General features: G+C 39.5%; 2 protein-coding genes across 2 annotated transcripts; one reads left to right on the top strand and one right to left on the bottom strand.

Annotated features, from left to right (window-relative positions):
* Positions 1 to 5645: 5645 nt before the first annotated feature.
* On the bottom strand, positions 5646 to 6530 carry LOC118779090 (protein PERCC1). Its single transcript, XM_036531017.1, has one exon. It carries the CDS (start codon positions 6528 to 6530, stop codon positions 5646 to 5648), a length of 885 nt encoding a protein of 294 aa, XP_036386910.1.
* Positions 6531 to 11563: 5033 nt separating this feature from the next.
* Positions 11564 to 19271, top strand: pgap6 (post-glycosylphosphatidylinositol attachment to proteins 6). The gene is made up of 13 exons (XM_036530996.1): positions 11564 to 11762; positions 12632 to 12809; positions 12964 to 13168; positions 13269 to 13402; positions 13518 to 13786; positions 14267 to 14601; positions 15756 to 15849; positions 15948 to 16071; positions 16184 to 16320; positions 16539 to 16717; positions 16899 to 17045; positions 17230 to 17346; positions 17985 to 19271. Exons 1-13 carry the CDS (start codon positions 11699 to 11701, stop codon positions 18276 to 18278), a joined length of 2277 nt encoding a protein of 758 aa, XP_036386889.1. The 5' UTR covers positions 11564 to 11698; the 3' UTR covers positions 18279 to 19271.
* Positions 19272 to 20082: the final 811 nt, after the last annotated feature.

Genomic DNA, 20082 nt, shown 5'->3' with positions numbered 1-20082 from the left:
TTCAGTGACTTGTTTACAAATTCTTCGTTATTACTGTTCAAATTTTCAGAAAGTGTGGAAAAAGCAATGATGAGGAGGATCTGTATATTTCCATGGTAGATTCTAAATGTTCTGGTATTCTTTATGTAATAGTACTCAACTACAGCACTCGAATGCAAATGATGTGATGACTACTGTGCAATAGGCAGTGAGTGATTTGCTGGAGCTCATGTTACGATAATGAATTCAATTTAATTTTTCAATTCAAATGTGTTCAATTTTCAGTTGAAGGTATTGTACTCTTTCCTTATTAGCGAGGTTGATTGATGATGAATGTTTGATAGTTCCAACCAGACATCGTCTTGGTGTTGTCTTTTTTTAGAGAGAATGGCTTCAGACCTGCTCAATGTTTGTTTAAAAACTTAACAGTATAATCTTTAACAGAAATACACTCAATGTCCATGTCTCACCAAACAGAGCATGTAACATATTTTAATTCAAATTTTGCCTTTCATATGAGAATGACTATGATGTGTAAATACGATTTTATCATTGTAAAAATTATTTCATCCAGCAGTAATTCTACATGAAATAAAACCAAGCTTAAAGCATTCTGCTCATGAAGAAGGGGCCTGGCTTTGACATTGCAGTTGGGTACTGGACCTCTGACTTTGATTGTCTAGAGAGTACTAGCCAGCTAGATGTAAGGAGTATCGATAGGTAGATGGTCACAATAAAAATACATTTCAGTAAAACTTCTGATAAGGCATGCCACACTTGCTGATGTAACAGAAACTAGGCATTTTGGGATTTTTCAAAACAGGGCTGTGTCTTTTAGAGTTCAAGTGACCTCCTTTTCTAGCATCTGGAAACATTTTATGACCACATAAAGGTGTTATATTTTGTTGATATTCTTTATTTCATTTCAAGTTATGCCTTTTTTAGAAATGGAAGATTATTTGAGACTTTGACATCAATTATGCTGTGATAATGCAGTATGCAAAATGTGATGACTGTAAGACTGATGTTTGTATATGCAATTTTAATTGTTAAATTTAAGTGACAAAATATTTACTATTGCAGACAAAAAGCTAATTCTTATTAAAAAAATGTATGTAATTTTCTGTGCACAATAGGCATTTTTGTACATCATGGTAGACCACTGTAGGCCTACTGTCAATAAACAACAGTGGCGTGTACTGCTGTATTACATGTAGTCAGGGTATATTATTTTTAATGTAATTTCAAAAACCTGAAATTTCAGTTGTGCTTGGTATGTATGATTTTTTTTATTAATATTACATGCTTTAGATGTAGTGAAAGGCCATGTTGGTATGAAATCAGTCATGACATCTATCCACATACAGTTTGTGCCAAATGAAATTTCCTAATATATGTGTGTTTGTACAATCCATTTTCCTTAGATTGTTTCTTTCATTGATTTTTTTCCCCTTGTTGTCCATTGATGCTTTTATACCCTAGTAGTATTAGAAATAACGATGGATTGGAAAATATTTTTGTGCTAATAAAGCTAAGGATTAATAAAACTCCTGACATCATGGTTGACAAATTCTGCATAATGTTTTACGCTGATGCAGGAATGAGGAATTTTTGTCAGTTTGTCAGATAAGAATGTATACTGAAGGCTTATGTTAAATATAACTGAAGGTGGCACTGGAGCTGTTGTTCTCCCCTTTAACAACACAAACTACATTTTCAGAAGTACTAGAGCCTTGGTGGATGAAAATGTTCATGTTTGTGAGAGAGGAGGTACCAAAAATCACTCAAATGTGTCCTTATTGAGTGGTCCTTCACAGAATATTTTTATCAAGGATATCTTGTTTGCAACAACCATACCAGCCTGGAGCTCTATTGGGCCAAATGGTATCAAATTAAAACAAAATTAATATGCTTGTTTGCTTTGAAGGGAACTTCAATTGGTCTTTTGGCTTCAAACTCTGATGCATGTGTGAACAATGGTGGAGCCCCTGGAAGTGAAAGCGGAAAGTTGTGTCAATGCATGAGCTTGTTTAACAATGTGAACACAGTCGCATTTAAAATCTCCCCATTCCCATCTTGCTGGGGGACACACTTGAGAGCCTTTGGTTATATGATGAATTGAGAGTGAACTGGAAGTATGTTTTGGTTTGTGTTGTGTTGAGAAAAGGGAGTTATGCCCGGTCAGTTTGGCTGGATTTCTTTCCACTGTCCTAAACAGTAAAACATGGGAGCAATTAACTTCAGCTCCCATAGTATAAGATATTATTGCTGGTAGTGCTGGACATTAATGGGAGCTTAAATACTGATTAAGTTTGATTCTTTGAGTCCTAAAATGCAGCCCACTTCGCTCTGTAAATAGTGACAGTGGCTCTTTAATATGTGTCATGAGTATCAGAGAGGAACATGTTAGTACAAGCTGTAGATCATCGATACAAAATGGGACACAAATGGGAAAACATGAGCTGCTGTTTACAGAGATTGCTGAGCTGCCAAGTATCTGTGGTGTTTTACACAGCAGGGGCTGTTAACACCTTGATCTACACAATAATTAACAAGAGCCGCTGAGAGGAATTACATCCATTCTGAAGAGGCAGAGTGACAGAAATGATATGAAATATTCCTTCAGTGTCAGGCTAGGAGCTGTCAATATAGCTCCTGCTTCCTGGCTAGGTTTCCTAATGGGTGCATTTAGTGGCATTTGCAAATGGACAGGATTTCCTGTACTGTAGTACACAGGGGATTGTTCACTCTGAGATAAAGTGAATGGAAGACAAAATGCTTCAACCTTCATTGGAACAGGAAAGATTTTAGAGATTGAATGTCAACTCTTTAGGTCCAACTTGGGGGTGAGGCTTTGTCAGTCATTCTTACTGAAAGGCTATGCTATGAATTGCTATGATTTAAGCAATGGCAATCAGTTTATAGCATTAATTTAACACTTTTGTTTAATTCTGGTATCTTTTCCAAAGTGATATGTAAATTTGTGCGGTGTATGTTAACTTACAAGTGAGTGCAGAAAGGTATTTACTCTTTTTCATTTGTATGGGGAAAAGTAGTAGTATTAGCTAATGGCCAGAGAATTTTGGTTTTTGGAGTGAGCATGTGGATCACTGGTGCTTCCAGCATCTAATGATTTAAATGATGTTATGGTATAGCATACAACCAATAGTGTGTATCAATGTATCATTTTACCGCTTCCATTTAAACATTTTTGAAATTTATGTGGTGGGTTATCATTATTTTTGACTGGACACTGACCTAAAGCAAAAACGACTGGATGGAAATGCCTGAAACTAAAAAATAATAAGCAGATATTGCCAGATATTCCAGATACACTGGAATATTGCCATGTGCACATTTTTTTCTGGCAACTATATCAGATATTTATACTTTGTTAATGTATAACATAAATACATAAATTATTTTTGGTCAGTTTTGTACTGCTAATGTTTCCATAAATTTAAATAGTTTAGATTGGGCAGTATAAGATTTATACCTACCTATATTTGTAGGTATTTACCAGCCAGATTGCTGGTACCCTTAAAAATTCAGTTGTTAATGTGGATATTCCTGTCTTAGCTGTAACATATTATAGTGTTATTTTAGTCAAAATTTCCATACCTCATGTTTTATTTGTGTATTTTGTGCACTGTTGAGGGTTATGTTCACTTGTAATTTTCCTTCTTTGTATGTTGTGTAATTTTGAAGACTATTATTATTATTATTATTTTTTTTTTTTTTTTGTTAAAAATGAAGTCACTGGCTGGCAAATATGTAGTAGATGAAACTGAATAACCTGTCAATGAGGTAAAATTCTGTTACATTAGTGATTTCTAACTGTTATAACATTACTGGTTGGAGAGCATCCAGATTGCCCCAAAATCAACAAAATAGTATTAAAATGTATTTAGTATATATATTTTTGATAACATATAACATGGTCATTTTAGTTCCTTTTATAGTCATCCATTTGGCCCAGCCTTCCATCCCTCCAGTGTGGTATTACTTGCTTAAAACCCAGAGGCAGGTTAAAGTGACATTACTCTGAAGCATTACTATTTCTCTTGAGTGAGAGCACCATACTGACTCAGTTCACTTGTATTCAGTAGGATCATATTGAAAGAAGCTTTCTCCTCCTAATTGGTTACCGCTCCAAGCTTTTTCAACAACATAGCTATTTTTTGGTCTTCTGAGAAACAGTATGTCTGCATGCCCACTTGGCATACACAGTAGCTTTTATGATTTTTCCCAAGTATTTTGTAGTGACTGAATGTTTCTCATCCACATAAAGAGGAATAAAGGTAAATGAAAAGCATTGAAAAGATAACAGGTCATTGAAAATATGTCTCCGATAGTCCAGTGAAAAGTGTTCAAGTGAATACTACTTTTGCCATGTTGCTAATGACATCATCCACTCAAGAAGACCTTGCACTGTACTGAACTTACAGAAGGAAGTATACCATCATTATTATGGAGCACATTACAATGAGGTACTGACTGGGAGTCGAGTAGACTGAAAATGTCTTGAGGGGAAAGTAAAAGGCATGACTGAGCTAAGGACACAAATTGAAAATAATGGTGGAATTGCCATCTTCCATTAGCTGTGGATGCAGCACTGCCTCTGTGTGTACATTGTCTATTTCTGTGTTTGTCTTGATCCGGCAGACCCAGCATAAATAGCTGTTAACTGGGCTATAAAATACAATGATGTCAGAGCGCCTCTCCCTCTCCTCCTCAGAGTGGAAGACTTTGGCTTTTAAATGGGAAATGCTGGCATGATACCCCCCCTTCCTGCCTCTGTGCTTAGTCAACAGACCTCTGTTTGTTCACCTAATCATGAATCATTATCCCCTCTTCCCTCTTGGGCCAGTGGGAAAGGGTGCTTTTCTACAAGAAACTTGAAGGGTGTGTTTACTTGTACCTTAAAAACAGGGGGTTGTTTACCTCATCTGCTTTCACAAGAAAACCTTAGCCTGATCATCTTGCATTATCTGGACTGTGGATTTTTCATTTGCATTCTTGTGACTATCTCAGCTTATGTTTGCATACTAAACCTTCTTTTGCATTCCTTCCCATGCAGCTTAATTTACCAGTTGCTGTATTTTAACCAGGTAGTACTGAATCAGTTCTTTGAATGGGCTTCAAAAGACTGTGTCTATCAGCATTTGAAATGTTGGTATGATTCCATCCTCCATTTTAACTCTGCAGTTAAAGAGCTAATGGGCTGGGGACGTTTTACAGTTTCTAGATGGACACTGAAAACAATCACTTTCATATACACATATAACAAGCATCTGGTGCATCATGTTCATTTTAATTCATTAATAATTACTCTCATTTAATGGCTTTTTTTGGGAAAAAAATTACACACACTGTGTGTATGCCTCCAGAAAAAGTATATTTACAAACAGGAAAGAGCAATGTTTAGGACCAAAACAGATCTTTGTATCATAGAAGGTTAACATAATTCATTACATACACATCAAGTATATAAATAAATAAAGACCCTTTGTCAAAATTGGTGGTCAGATGTCCTTTTTTAATGTTGCAAATATTTTCTTCTCAACAATTCTTGTTCCTGGTTCCCCAAATACATCTTGGTTTGAGCAGACCCTTGTTCAATAGGATAGGTAATTGATGTGGTATGGCCTCTCCTCTCCAGTTAACTATGATATGTGGTACTCTGTCTCGAGTTCCTGTCGGGTCAACTCATGAGGGGAGTCTCTGACTCCTCCGTGCAGCTCCTGGCTGCTCTCGGTGGTCCAGTTGGCCAGGAGGTCGCTAAAATCGGGGGTGTTGGAGGTGCTCAGCATACAGACTGGCTGTGCGGGCGTAGGCTCTGTCCAGAAACTGGGGGGTAGACGACGCTTGCACATGGGCAGAATGTGGCCATGTCTTCTGTCTCCTTTCTGCTGGGGAGCTTGCTTGCTTCCTCCATTTGATCCCACAAACCTGCGCAGTCCGTAGTCAAAGAGCTCAGCCAGAGGTCCCAGTTGCTGAGTATTCTCCTGGCTGCACAGCACCTCAAGGGCCTGGCAGTCAACCTCACAGGGCAGATTCAGGGGAGTGGAAGGGGAGTCTTGGGCCTCCTCTTGCCCTCCCTTACCCCCTGCAGAACTACTGTCACCTGTCTGAGCCATCTTGACAAGGTCTGCATAGTAGCGCTCCCGTCCGCACTTCCCCTGAAATGTGCGGTCCTCGTAGATGTCACAGGCATCTGGGTCCTCTTCTCGGTTTTTCCGCCCAAAGTAGCGCTGGATGTCGCTGTTAATGAGGTCGGCAAAGCGAAGAAGACGGTAGGTAGTCTCTGTGGGGCTGGGAGCTGAGGCTTTTTCCCTCCAGCCTTCATCCCCTCCATGTGTATGGCAAGATAAACCTCCCCTCTCTTCAAGTCCCTCTTCCTCTCCCTCGTTCTCCTCCTCTTCCTCCTCTTCATCTTCCTCTTCATCCTCTATTAAAGAGTCTTGAATGTCCATTTGGCAGTAGAAAGGGTGCTGGTAGGATGTGGTGAGTCGAAACTCACTGAGATTTCTAATAACCCCTGCAGCCATTCTTGTATCTGCTCTTCTCTCTCTGAAAAATTCATATTTGCATAAGTCAAAACATATCATTTACTCACACCACCCAATGCAGTCTGCTGGCTGAACATGCATTGTTTACATTTGCATTTACATTTATTCATTTGGCAGACATTTTTTTTTTCAAAGTGACTTACAAGTGAGGCAGAGTACAACACAAGCAAAAAGCCACATAAGACGTCAACAATATTAGCAGCACAGCATCACCAAGTTTCAACAGTTGGCCAGACAAAGTGCAAGTTAGCTGGTAGAGATAAAAGTGCATGAAACCATAGATTGCAATTTGGTGAAGAAGAAATTGCTGTAGGTGGTACTGTTTCAGGTGTTCAGGTGAGCACGGAAGAGCTGTGTCTTCAGATTTTTCTTGAAAGAAGGATTGTCTGGATTTGTATTTTCAGTGACCGTGGTTCTGTTCTTAAATTTTTTATCCCCTTTCAATTTATGGCAGCAGTGTGGCATAGTGGTGAAAAGTAGGACTGTAACTGGTATGATTCCCAGTTGGAGCACTGTACTCTTGTGCAAGGTAACCTAAAATGCCCCAGTAAATATCCAGTTTTATTAATAGATAACAGGTGAAAATTGTAAGATATAGAAGGTGCTCTAGATAAGGCTGTCTGCTAAGCAAATGTGATGATGACGCAGAGATTTAGATACATAATTTAATACTTTTGTGCCAGACAGCTTTGTATTGTGGATACCGTTTCAGCAGCAGAATAATCTAAAATTCATGAGGCATATATAATTCATGTTTATGCAATGCTTAACCTGTTATGATATACAATTAGGAAGAGATAGCTAAAAGAGATGCTCAGGATGGAAGGTATGTACAAATGTGCACCTGCTACTGGATTCTGTGGTGTCACTAACATGATCAGTTATAGTCCCTTCAATTCTACAGATTATTTATTTGTATCCCAGATATTTTTACGTGCAATCATATATTAATCAAAGACACCATGTATAGGTCTGTGTCTTTTTGTTTGTTTTCAGAATGTATGAATTAATAGACTTATGTCAGCAGGAAGCTCAAATCTGACCTGTCATTTGATATTTCTTTTTCTTTACTTTGAAACCAATGGACTTGGTGTGTGTACTGGTAAAAACTAATAAATAAATTTATTTCTTATGAGTTTTGTGTCATATACAAGGAAACAGGTTAGCATTCAGCATTAAAATTAAGAGGTAGGCTGCAATGAAAACCAACATAAGGTAAAGGGAAGTGATCCAGATAATATAGCTGAAGACTACCAAACAAAATGACTCAGAACAGTTCTTCAGCTTTTTTATGGTGCCATTTTCACTCAGCAAACTACAGAATTTTTGCAAAAAAATATTTTGATGGTGCTTTTCATGAAACTAAAAATATTGTTTAAAGAAAGGTTTTGAAAAAATCCACATTTTAGAATAATAGTAAAGACATCAAAACTATGAAATAACACAAATGGAATTATGCAGCAACCAAAAAGTGTTAAAAAGTGTTAAACAAATGAAAACTATCTTATATTTTAGATTCTTCAATGCAGCCAAATGTAGCCATTTTAATTTTAAAATTATTTTTTGGAAAGACATTCATACATAGTTATCAATTTTACTGTTTATATTTGTCTAAGAAACAAGTTTCAAGCATTTAAGCATAAGTCTTTAGATCAAAATGTGTTTGAATGCATGTTTCCCCATTATCTTAATCAGCTGTGTCCAAACATTTGACTGGTACTGTACATATATAATCCTCACATATTCAGTCAGGATTTCTGAAGTCAGTAGAATTTTGTAGTTGTAGTCAGCACCAAACTCTCTGCCCTGTTTCATAATTATGTTTTCATCACTGTTGTTGCATAAACCAACCCTTAGTATTCTCAGTGCTAATAAATAATGCATGCTTTTATGAGCTACTGAGATACCCCTTGATCAGCATGCAGAAATATATCACTTCATAAGTCTTACATATTTTTTTCTCCCCCATTTCAGCTTCTTCCCATTTCCAGTATGGAGGCCAATGTTTTAAGAATTTATATCACTGCTGATATATTTATACCATTCAGAAAACAAAAATTCCTACGGCATATGTATTTTTACCATGTTAACTGAATTAGCTGACAGCCCTACGTTGCTTCTTTAAAGCATTGTACTGTATAATAGCACATGGCTCTTACCTCAGTATTGTGCAAGTGCTTCTTGTTCCAGCTCCCAGTTCCAAGCTTTGTGCCTTTACCTGGCTCTGTATTTATAGTCGAGTGCGGGGCTGTCTCTCTTACAAATATTTGAAGGCAGTATTGTAATAGTAGACTGGGCAAATAGAGCATTGGTTTGTTTTAGCACCCAGCAACCAGAGAGTAGTGAAGAAACAGAGAAAGGGGGGGTGGGAAGACAGACAACACCTTAATGGCCTTCTTGCCAGGGGATTGTTGAGTGTTGTTCCACTACATCCCTCTATTAAACCTCAGGCCACAGATGCCCACCAGCCTGGTGCTGACGGGTGTGTTATCACAGTTCCTCTGATCTGGGTGTCCAGTCAAGGATGCGGCTAAATAGGCGTGAAATCAAATCATATGCTATTTTGACTTTTGGAGTACGTCCCTTTTTAAAAGAACATCACGCTTATCATGAAGTCTCAATATGGAGAAGGTCTCTAACATTAGCAGAGGACTGCCACATAATTAAATCTTTCCACCACTTAACAAATTAACCAATGCCATAAAAAAGAGACATATTTATAGACAAAGACAGAAAGTGTGGGTTCAGACTGACAGAGCTGAGGAAAGTAAACAAACACATAATGGTGAACACACCATGTAAATGGCAAATTTATTTTTATGGCAAAAGAAGAAGATTACAAAAGGTAAAGTTAGATGGACACTCAATGTAAAAAATATATATATATATATCAGCTTCACAGCTTCACCTGTGGAAAAAACACATGGAATAATGTGGTGTCAGTAGTACAAAGTCTTGGAGTTAAATTTCTGCAAACTAAACAATATACACCTTTGAATGTGTCAAACTAGCTTCTTTGATTTTTATGATCATAATATGTATTTTAAGAACAATAGAGCCAGGTAGCAAAATGAATAGTAGAGATAAGGAACAGATTCCTGTTAAAACTTAAAACCTGCATATCATCCAAACATTGCTGACACATCATGCAGTCAATGAAGGCTAAAATGCAAGGACATATCCAATCAAGATGGGGTGATTATTAGCCAACCACAGAATAATAAAGTCCCTAATGACTCCTTGTAGTAGGACAGAGCATATGTCCCAACATATGTTCTAGTAAATTGGCTCTTATGCATTGATTATAATAAAAGCAGAGCAGTGTCCATCATCCAGCCTTATCAGCGCATCCCCATTTGGCTCAGACTCCCACTCTCTTCTCTCCCCTCTGCCTGTGCTTAGAGGTGCTCCCTTCACTAAATACAAGTCATACCTGGCACAAACACTCCAATATTGATTTGGGCACATGAAAATCAATAATTGCAATATGTCAGCTCTTGAGTGCAGAGACAATAAATTACATGCACCATTAGGCACACAAGCACAGACACACACAAGGAGCCTAGTAGATAAACGGATTCTCCGCTGTTTGATTTGTAAATAGACATGAACCCACCTAACCTACTAGTATACAGACTTGCAAGAGACCGGTGTGTCAAGGCAAGTTTAAAAGTAGCAGTACAAAAGTAATTATGAAATCATGAAAAAAAAAAATTATACCATATCATACAATAGGAATAAAATGTGTCACCTATTTTGACCTTGTCAGTGCAGAAACCTACATTACCGTGGCATTGATGAGCATAATGACATTATGCATTAGAGTTAAGGCTGAACAGAGTGATGTATTACATGAAGAAAATATTTAATCAGTTTGTGTAACTGAACAAACAAATAATAAAGACAATAAATACCAGACTGGTGCATTACTCTCCCATCATGGAAACATTTATGACCATCATACACTATATGAATGTGCGTACAAAGGCAGATCCTCTGATTGGGCTCATCGTCATCTTAAATTGACCAAACTTTACCTCTGTTGGACAAGAGACCTTTTTATTTTAAGTACATTCAAAGCATGTTTTGCACTTCCAAAATGAATGATAATGATAGGTGCCAACTGTTTTATAAAAACATGGTCAATGGAAAGCGATCCAGATACACTGTGAAAATACCCCAGCTGTAAACTAAACAGCTGCTAAAATAATTGGAAATTTAACAAAAATTGGCAATGTAATATAGTTTAATTTCCAAATTTGCTTCCTGTTTGTCCCGTAGTTGGCCACGTTAACAGGTTTTGCTATTGTCCGAATGTGGTCAAGTTTAGGCTAGGTGAGAAGTAACATGTGCCGGATGATTTGTGATGATGTAATTGGCAGAAAAAATAAGGTGGAGAAGAAGACCAGGAGGAATGAGGAAAAGTGGACAGGTTCACTGTGTAACAGTTATTGCGTTGTCTTACTGAAATTGTATCCAGTGAAGAAAATTAAATAAATAAATAAATGTATAAATAAATAAATGTAAATGTAAAATTACCTGCATGGATTTCCCATTATGCTCTTTAAAGACGTGGTCGCACGAACAGTTAAAGACAAAACAGCACAGAATCAAAGTGAATCCAAAAGTCAGGCTGATAGCTAAAAACGTATTAAATATGTGTGTAAGGTACTGACAGCTATCCTGTAAATGCTTTAGTTGCTAATACAACCTTTGCTACATCAGAACAAATTGTGCTACTTCGCAAACTGCAGAAGAGTATTACACAATGTAGCACACAGTGTACTGCGAATCAATAAGGGCAAGCCGGTTTAATAAAAATGAAACAAAAATACTTGTTATATAATGTTTTAAATTACACTGAACCACAAACACGTGTTTCAGTTCCTGTTGTACTTCGGACTAGTGACATCCTGCATCAATGTACTGTAAGTAGAATGTTCTAGCCAATCAGATCATAAAATAATGTTACGCATATACGTCATTGTTTCACGCGTATGAAACCAGGAAACGGCAATAATAAACTAAAGCAGCCTTCGATTCGCTCGGAATCGCACAAACAAGCAACCAAAAATGACCGAAATAAGTGATAAATAAGATGACAACTGTTTCGATAGACTCGTTTAATTGGAGAATGAAAAGTTAAAATGGACGGACTGGCTGTTTTATGTCTCCTCCTTCCCATGATCATAACGAACTGTTTTGGAGAGGGTAAGTTGAGCTACCAAGCTAATGTTAGGTCGGATAAACGATCTAACTACGTTAACTAGCTTGCTAGCTCCCTAACTAAGATCAAGTTACTGATACATCTAGTTTTAAAATGTGCTATCCCCACGACATAAATGTAAAAGACCGCAAGAAAGCTAACGTTACTTAAACGTTGCTAGGTAGATAACGTTAGCTACCTACACAGCTAGCTTACCTTAGGTAGTTAACCGGCTAACTAGACCCTGTTTGATTAGTGCAACGTGTTGGTTAACGTTGGCCATGCTTCGTTTCCGTATAAAAAGCGATATTTTTCCATTGAGAGAGCTAGCTTGTGAACAACAGCATCAGTGTTCGGGTGAATACTCGAACGCGGGGTTGCTACATTTTGTTCATTGACTCACGAATTGCATGACTCATCTGGCTGTAGTATTAGCTAGCTAGTCTGGTCTACCTTGATAATTACAACAACTGTCGTTTTGACATATCCGCTACTTACCAAGGCTATATACCTCGTTAGGTAACGAGTCTTTAATATTCCAGGAATACTGCTAGGTAGCGAACTGACGTAGGTCTTATCCGTTTACGCCTTTGTTATCTGTGCTGCCTAGCTAGTGTTATTTGCTCTGAAAAAGGTGACTGGCAATTGGGCTTTTAGATGAATGCAAAGACGTCTAAAGACGGCGATGGAAAGCCTCTAGAGTTATTTGTAGGTGTTTTCACTTGTGAAGTGATGATGGCATACTCACTGTGACGTTTCGTGAATTGGCCAGCTTGTCTGAAAATCCCTCAGACCCAGCTCATTTTTACGTACCTCTAGTGTTAGCGTTGATGTCGTGCTTTCTCTAATTAACCATTTAAACCTCTTTCTTTAGATTTAACTTATGTCTCTGGATACTACTCCAAAACACCACAGAAGTTGTCGAAATACAGCTGGTACGGGAACGTTCGACTGTACCATTTCAGAGTGCCTGAAGATACGGTGCTGGTCCGTTGGCTGTTAACTGTGACTAAAGGATCAGGGTCGAACTGTGGAAACCATAATATTACAATGTAAGTGACAATATGGACAAGTTATGTACATTGTTTTCTATGGTTTCATATTGTGTATCTATTCATATATTCATATATCATATTGTGTGCAATATTTATACACTCTCACTGATGTAATGGTCTTTTAAAACGGTAATAATTTTTCCTTCTACAGTCACTTCCGTTCAGGTGCCCCTCCGGTTATAAATCCCATAGAGACAGAATTTGCGAACAATACAGCCTTCGTACCTGCGCAGAATCTGACTCTGTCGATAAACAACGGGCAAAATATCACCCTCTTCAATGTCTCCAACCCTGCACCCGGAGATTGGTTTGTGGCTGCACATCTCCCAAAAGATGATGGGAAAATCGAGCACAAGGTGCAGATAAATACCTGGAATGTAATGTAACATGCCTTTGTTTCTCCAAACGTGATTGGCCTCTTGTTAACTGTGGCCTGTGTTTTTTTGGTCAACGCAGGGCTTCTCCTCCTCGTGTTCCTACTTCTTCCAGCCTCAGATGTTTGTGAGGAGAGTTGTTGACATGCCCATCCTGGAGTCAAAAGCTCCTCTGCCTCAGTCCGTTACTTCCCCCGACAAACCAGCCGTTCTCAAGTAAGTAGTTCTTTTGATGAAAAATGGCTGTTTTGTCAACTGTGAAAGGGTTTCAGACTGATCATAAAAATGGTTCAGTTCACATGTTTTATATATATTTGTTTATTTTCTGTAGGATTTTTGTCCCAGAGTACACATCTGATCTGACCATCCGGATCACAGGCTGTGTCACAGAGGACGTCATGGCGACGGATTGCCCACTCCTGCTGACCCTTGGCTCTGCTTCACTCGGAGACGCCTCAGTAAGAACCGTCAACTGCACTGGGAGGGCATCTTGCGCCACCACGCTTCGCATCCCGCCGTGGGATTCCTGGGTCCGCATCACTGTGGAGAGCATCTACGTCAACGTGACCACAACCTTCACAATCTCTGCTAATAGCACAGGTGAACGCAGTAATAAAGTGCTCTTCAGAACTCTCTACAATCATCCAACAAAAGTTGATCAGAAGAAGTATTTAATCAGTTACTGCATATTGTTGTGTGGAGAATATGCTAAATGAAGATGACTGTTGTTAATAGTTATGAAGGCAACACCCTTATTATACAGTGATGCATATGTTTGAATAGATCTTCGATTATTTTGTCATGTTGCCTTTACAGTTATCATTATTGTCACTCAGCAGACACCCTTATCCAGTGTACCTTCTAATGCATTACACATTTACAGTGCAGTACCCACAAAATCTTGTGTAAGACACGCTTATTTTAAGACATGAAGGATACATTACACATATTAAAATAAAAGTACAAAAAATGCATTTGCAACACTTTCTTTTCCTTGCTCCTGGTTTCTGTACTGATAGCCTTTATGCATATTAGTTGACACTAATTGAGGATGACATTATTTGTGTCTTTCTCTAACAGTGGGCTGTAAACCTAAAAGTGTTGGCTTGACGGGAGACTTCTTCACCAGGCTTAGTGCCAACGGCAGCAGTGTGCTGGGAGGCAACCTCTCAGTACCAGTGGGGAACACGAGTGCCCTCGGGAACAGTTCACTGAGCCCAGACTTACTTAGCAACACCTGTGTGCACAACCAACCGGTGTTTAAAGAGGAACTGGATGTGGTGTCTGTGCGCTTTGCAGTGATCAATGGGCCCAACATCACTGTCTCCTCCGTGGCTCCAACTCTTCTCCTCCTCAACCTCAACTCCTTCACTGACAGTGGTGGGACCCTCAACCTAGACCTTAAACTTAACCAGGTGGGTTACTGAAAACATGTTCACAATTTTGTTGCCCAAGTTGTGTGAGTCAGGTCCATTTTTGCAGAGCACACCCACAGTGCAGTTGTCAGAGTCTGCTTTGCAATGTACAACACAGAAGTTGAGGAAAAATAAGTAATTCTTAATATCTTACACAAACAATGTAATTAATATTAAGAAAAAATGAATGCCCCTTGTTGGTAATCCACAGGTGACAGCAATTGGGAAAATATTGTACAGAGGAAAGGAGACACCTATAGTGGAACTTGACTTAGTGCTGTGGGACCAACTGCTAATCCAGGATATAGATACCTTTTATTGTTAAAATGGTGGTCTCAGATTGGATTGTCAGGAGTATCAACAAGGGAAATTAGTGTTTGCTGAAAAAATATACTTCTCAGACAGAGCTTTTTGTAAGTGGATGCCTGGCTTTTGCTTTTCTGTAGGCTGTACCCTAGTAGTGTTACATTGCGGTTGAAGGTTTTGTCAGAGACTACAGTTGCCATGACCTCCACATGGAAAGTGCTGATCATGAAGTCAGAGACGAGAGCAGACTGCATGAGTGAAAGGCCTCTTGAGCGTTTTGTCCCTTGGTGGCAGCCTGATTAAACCCACTCAGAAATACATTCTGAAATCATTGAGCAATTTCTCATTGTTGATTGGTATTAAAGCAAAATATGGCATGCATGTGGACATGTTTTGCTATTTGTTATTCATGAAAAATCAGTTGACAATTAAATTAAGTTATTCTGAGTGCTCATTTGAAAACGAGGGGTTGTTATTGGCAGGATTCATTATAAGTGACAATGTACAGTTTTCAATGTATTTCACATAATGCCCTTTGAAACGATTGAAACATTTAACATTTTTCTCAAACAAGAAAAACTATATTAAAAATGACACCCATTCAGAACTGAAACATAAAAGCTAATATGGGTTCCATTATGACTTAATAACATCTCAGAATTACTGGCACTTGCACCTTTGAGGTATTTTCATGGAATGTTCCAGCGGTAAACCAAAGCTTGTGAATATGATGTCGGTATTGATAGCTTGTAAAGTCTTACATGATAAAAATGTGTATTAAAACATGTCTTTTGCTTTCACTGTTGCTTGCTTCAGCTCTTTATGTGTGTATTCCTCCCCTGATTTAGACAAATATGACTCATGGGAATTCCAGTGTGTTTGCTTGCCTGACAGCCAGGTCACCTGTTCTGGCGCTGAACAGTACCCAGACGTGCACAACAGGTAGAGTCAGCAATGCAGCAATGATGATAATCGCATGCTGTAAATCACTGTGTCGGGTCTGTATGGCTTACTAAAGCACCTGTGGTTGTGCCCCAAAGCTTTCTCTCAGGGCTACGACCTCAGTCTGAATGTAACTGCGCCCCAGGCTGCCCTGCGAATCCCTTTTCCTGAGGCTGCTGTGTGGTACCTCTCCCTACAGATGGTGTGCCCTGGAAATGCCAGGTAAAGCCTGACAAATAGAACCGGACATCTGGGTCAGTTCGAATGAGTCTTCCAGTTATTGCCTGAATGAAGATTGATGCTGATGGTTTTGATTTTGTCTCTCCCCCACAAGCGACTGCGGAAATGTGTCTGCCACGGTGATGGCATCCGTGTACCTCAGCGCCTGCATCGATGACTGTGGGACATACGGAGAGTGCAGGCTGCTCCGATCTTACAGCTACCTCTATGCTGCCTGTGTCTGCAAAGCCGGTAGGTGGGAGAAACTTTGAACCGCTCCAGAGCAAAAGAAGCGTACCTCCAGGCAAGGTTATGACGCCTTAAGCCATTTGGTGGAACGAAAAAATGGTCTCCCCTGCCCAAACGCTCACAATTAAAGGTTCTTTAGCCATTCTGTGTGCTCTAGCATGCGTCGGAGGAGATGTGTTCCGTGTGCAGGGCTTAGTTTTTCTTTTCAACTGGCCTCACAGGTTGGCGTGGCTGGAGCTGTACAGACAACATGACTGCACAGACCTATGGTCGGCAGATGGCGGCAGCCCTCCTGCTCACCCTCAGTAACCTGCTATTCATCCCACCCATCGTAGTGGCGGTTTATCGCTGCTACATCGTGGAGGCCTCCGTCTATCTCTTCACCATGTTCTTCTCTACGGTATATATCTCTCACCCTCGCTTGCCTAGTGATGAAAATCAGAAAAAATTTAGATTGGGGAAAAAAAAAACCTGTAGGGTTGAAGGCCTGTGAATATGGCCTTTATCTTAGATCACTGCACAGCTGTGACCTTTGTTTAACAACACTGTGTTTTGTGTCATCTCTCCTATCTGCATGCCAGTTTTACCACGCTTGTGACCAGCCAGGCGTGACGGTGCTGTGTATCATGGATTATGACACGCTCCAGTACTGTGACTTCCTGGGCTCCGTCTCCTCGATCTGGGTCACGATCCTCTGCATGTCCCGGGTCAAGGACACCTTTAAATATGTGAGACACGATGCTGTTGGCGTCATGAAGTGAATGCCAGCCAGACTTTCCAGCTCTGCAGCTCCGGCAGCTCACGCAGCAGCCTGAGAGAGAGAATCATTAGTGTGATTTTGTGTGCGTCCGTCTCTAAACGTGTCAGATTTGTGAAAGGGTCTGATGGTAAAGCGGCTGTCTGTGTGTGCAGATGCTGTTCATGCTGGGCACTCTGATCATCGCCATGTCAATGCAGCTGGATCGCAGGGGCCTGTGGAACATGCTGGGCCCCATTCTGTGCGCTGTGCTAGCCATGGTGGCAGCCTGGGTAAGAGTGATCGTGTCACTTTCATCTTGTATATCAGCAGATCAAATAGTTCCCAACTGAAGGAATGCATTCATAACACTGAGGAAAGGCCCAGACAAAACTATGCCATAATGTGCTCCTCAGTTTGTTTGCAGATGAGTGATTAGAAGTGCAAAATGAAGGGGAGATTGTCATGTCTCTGTCACAGTTTGATAAGCAGACATGTCACATTCTGAAAAGGTCAGGCTGAGTAAATAGGTTGGCTGGATGCTTGGTATGCTCGACAGCCCTCTGAACAGGAAATGTGATCATTAAAGTCATCATTTTGCACACACACAATATAGAGAGAGTGTGGGCCTTTCACACTTAGTCCAATGTGGTCACTTAATGTTGATTGTGAAGGATTTGTATTTTTTTGCTCAGCATATGCACCCTGAGCAGCCTGGCCTGAGTGTAAATATTATAGCCTGAGAGTGCCATTTTGCTGGTCTGACATGGCTAGCTGTCTGTATCATTTTACATGAAGTAAATATTCAACTCTCAGAGCAGCTCTTTTCAGGAAGGGTATGTGTGTGCTCTTATTATAGTATAGCAATGTCATTCACAAATAGGTGTAGAGTATTCTAAACCCCTGTACTGTCTGCACTTTTGGCCCCCAGGTGTACAGAGGGGTGAAGCGCCGGCAGTGTTACCCCACCACCTGGAAGCGCTGGGTGTTCTACCTAATCCCTGGCCTGGCCACTGCCATCATTGGCCTGTCGGTGTACGTGTTCACCGAGACGGACGACAACTACTACTACACACATAGCATCTGGCACGTGATGGTGGCCAGCAGCGTGGTGTTCCTGCTGCCACCCCGGGACCGGCGCCAGGAGCCTTGGGGGTGGTCCCAGAAGCTGTGTGGCTACCAGATCTGCAAGAATGAGAAGGAGGAGCTCTACACAGTCACTTAGAGGCCTGGAGATGCAGCCTTCCTTTCCTTGAATTACCATAAACCCCTGTCAGCATCCTTGTGACGGGGGCACTTTCCTCACAGAGAGGTTCAGTGAGTTTTATTTACAGCATGTGTTCAGGTCTGTGATTTTCTAGCCCTAAGATAAATTGATACTCTAAAGTGCAATTTCGCCTTTGATGATCTAAAATGTGTGTTTGATTAATTTCAGGCAGGCACAGTTTATATTTTAAAGTTTCCAAGATGTGTTATGTGTATAGAATTGATAACACTAACACCTGCATTATATTGTAGAAGACAACAGAGGACAGCTGTTATGGGACAGTCTCAAAATTAGTTGCTATTTTACTATGCAAAATTACACTATTTTCTACAGGTACATTTGCAATACATTTTTTTGCCAAATTATGTGACTTCTGAAGCACCTTAATTAAGTCTGCCAAATTGAAATATTATTTGAACATTGAATATTATTGTCATTATATCAGATAACAGAATTAACATATTTCTGAAAAGCTCTTAACTAATAAAAAAATGTATATTTACAAGTAATCTTTTTTTATAAATAAGACCAGCCACGGTTCATAGAAAAGGAAAGTTGCATCTCACTGTCCCAAAAAATATGTATATATTTTAGATTTAGAATGAAAAGCAATGCAATGTATCAATGAGATATTTATAATCTGAAATTTTTTAATGTTTTTTTTGTTTTTCTTCTGAAAGATAACTATCAAGACTTGAATATCTTAAGCACTTTTCTAAACCTGTTTCATGGATCTGTCTGTAGTCTTATGGGTATACAAGGGATACATTTTACTACTCATTTGGGATATATTCATTAGAGCCCGACCGATAAATCGGCATGCTGATATTATCGGCCAATATGAGCTAATTTCAGATAAATCAGTATCGGCGTTTATAACAGCCGATAAAAGACAATTAAAAAAGAAACGGAGAGACAGAAGATGGATCCTTCAACCATGTTATGAGTTTTGTTGTTGCATAGTTTGTCCACCAGAGGGCACACTGCAACTCCACTGTTGGCAACACACGTGTTTGGAAGGCCACAAATCAGCTGACCCAAGCAGAGTCGAGCAGAGTAGCCCATGACGGAGATCATCTGTGTTTATAGTAAGCTGATTGTCACGTGAAATACATTACTTAAATAATAATAAATATCCCCCATCACTTCTCCTCTTAGCCTAAATAAGCCTGACGACGTTCATGTCAGCCATGCGTGGTTTTTCTGCAGTAATGTGAAAGCCGGTACTGTCAGTCAGACATAAAAATTACATTTAACGTTATGGTAGTTGAGTGGTGTAGGCTAAGCTGTTGACAAACTTGATTGTAGGTTTATTTATGAAACTGTGTGGCAGTTCTAGCGAGTAAACAAACAACAGTCCTGTCATTTCTCCCTCGTCACTTCTAAAAATTCTCTGGCAACATCGCTTACAGCAGCTCATAACGCTGTCCATTGCTAAATTAGGTTACCCACAAAGCTAGCTAATGCCATGTTTATCAGTGGTAGACCACTAACGTTAACAAGTGGTTAAACTATAGTGTTTAACTTATTCTGCCTAAATGAAGCAATGGTAAATATATCTGCGACTCTCATGTCTGTAGTTACAGTCGGTGCATTGGAGATTATTAACCCTTTCGTGCGTAGGGCCACACTGGTGTGATTAGCCATTTAGCGTGTATGCTAAGACTGGTGCAATTAGAACAGTAGATTGGAGAAATTCTAACTAATTTTAGCTTTGAGGAAATTTAAGAGATTTAACTCTAATAAATATAGCAAATGCTAA

Source organism: Megalops cyprinoides, chromosome 1 (assembly GCF_013368585.1).
Source record: "Megalops cyprinoides isolate fMegCyp1 chromosome 1, fMegCyp1.pri, whole genome shotgun sequence".
Classification (NCBI taxonomy): Eukaryota; Metazoa; Chordata; class Actinopteri; order Elopiformes; family Megalopidae; genus Megalops; species Megalops cyprinoides.
The sequence above is the reverse complement of the archived record's forward strand: the minus strand, read 5'-3'. Positions and strand labels throughout refer to the sequence as shown.

Bases quoted from the DNA above. Each gene is read 5' to 3' on its own strand.
- pgap6 (XM_036530996.1), top strand. From the start codon at position 11,699: ATGGACGGACTGGCTGTTTTATGTCTCCTCCTTCCCATGATCATAACG. The intron at 13,169-13,268 runs GTGCAGATAAAT...TGGTCAACGCAG, and splicing joins ATGGGAAAATCGAGCACAAG to GGCTTCTCCTCCTCGTGTTC. The intron at 17,046-17,229 runs GTGAGACACGAT...CTGTGTGTGCAG, and splicing joins TCAAGGACACCTTTAAATAT to ATGCTGTTCATGCTGGGCAC.
- LOC118779090 (XM_036531017.1), bottom strand. From the start codon at position 6,530: ATGGCTGCAGGGGTTATTAGAAATCTCAGTGAGTTTCGACTCACCACA.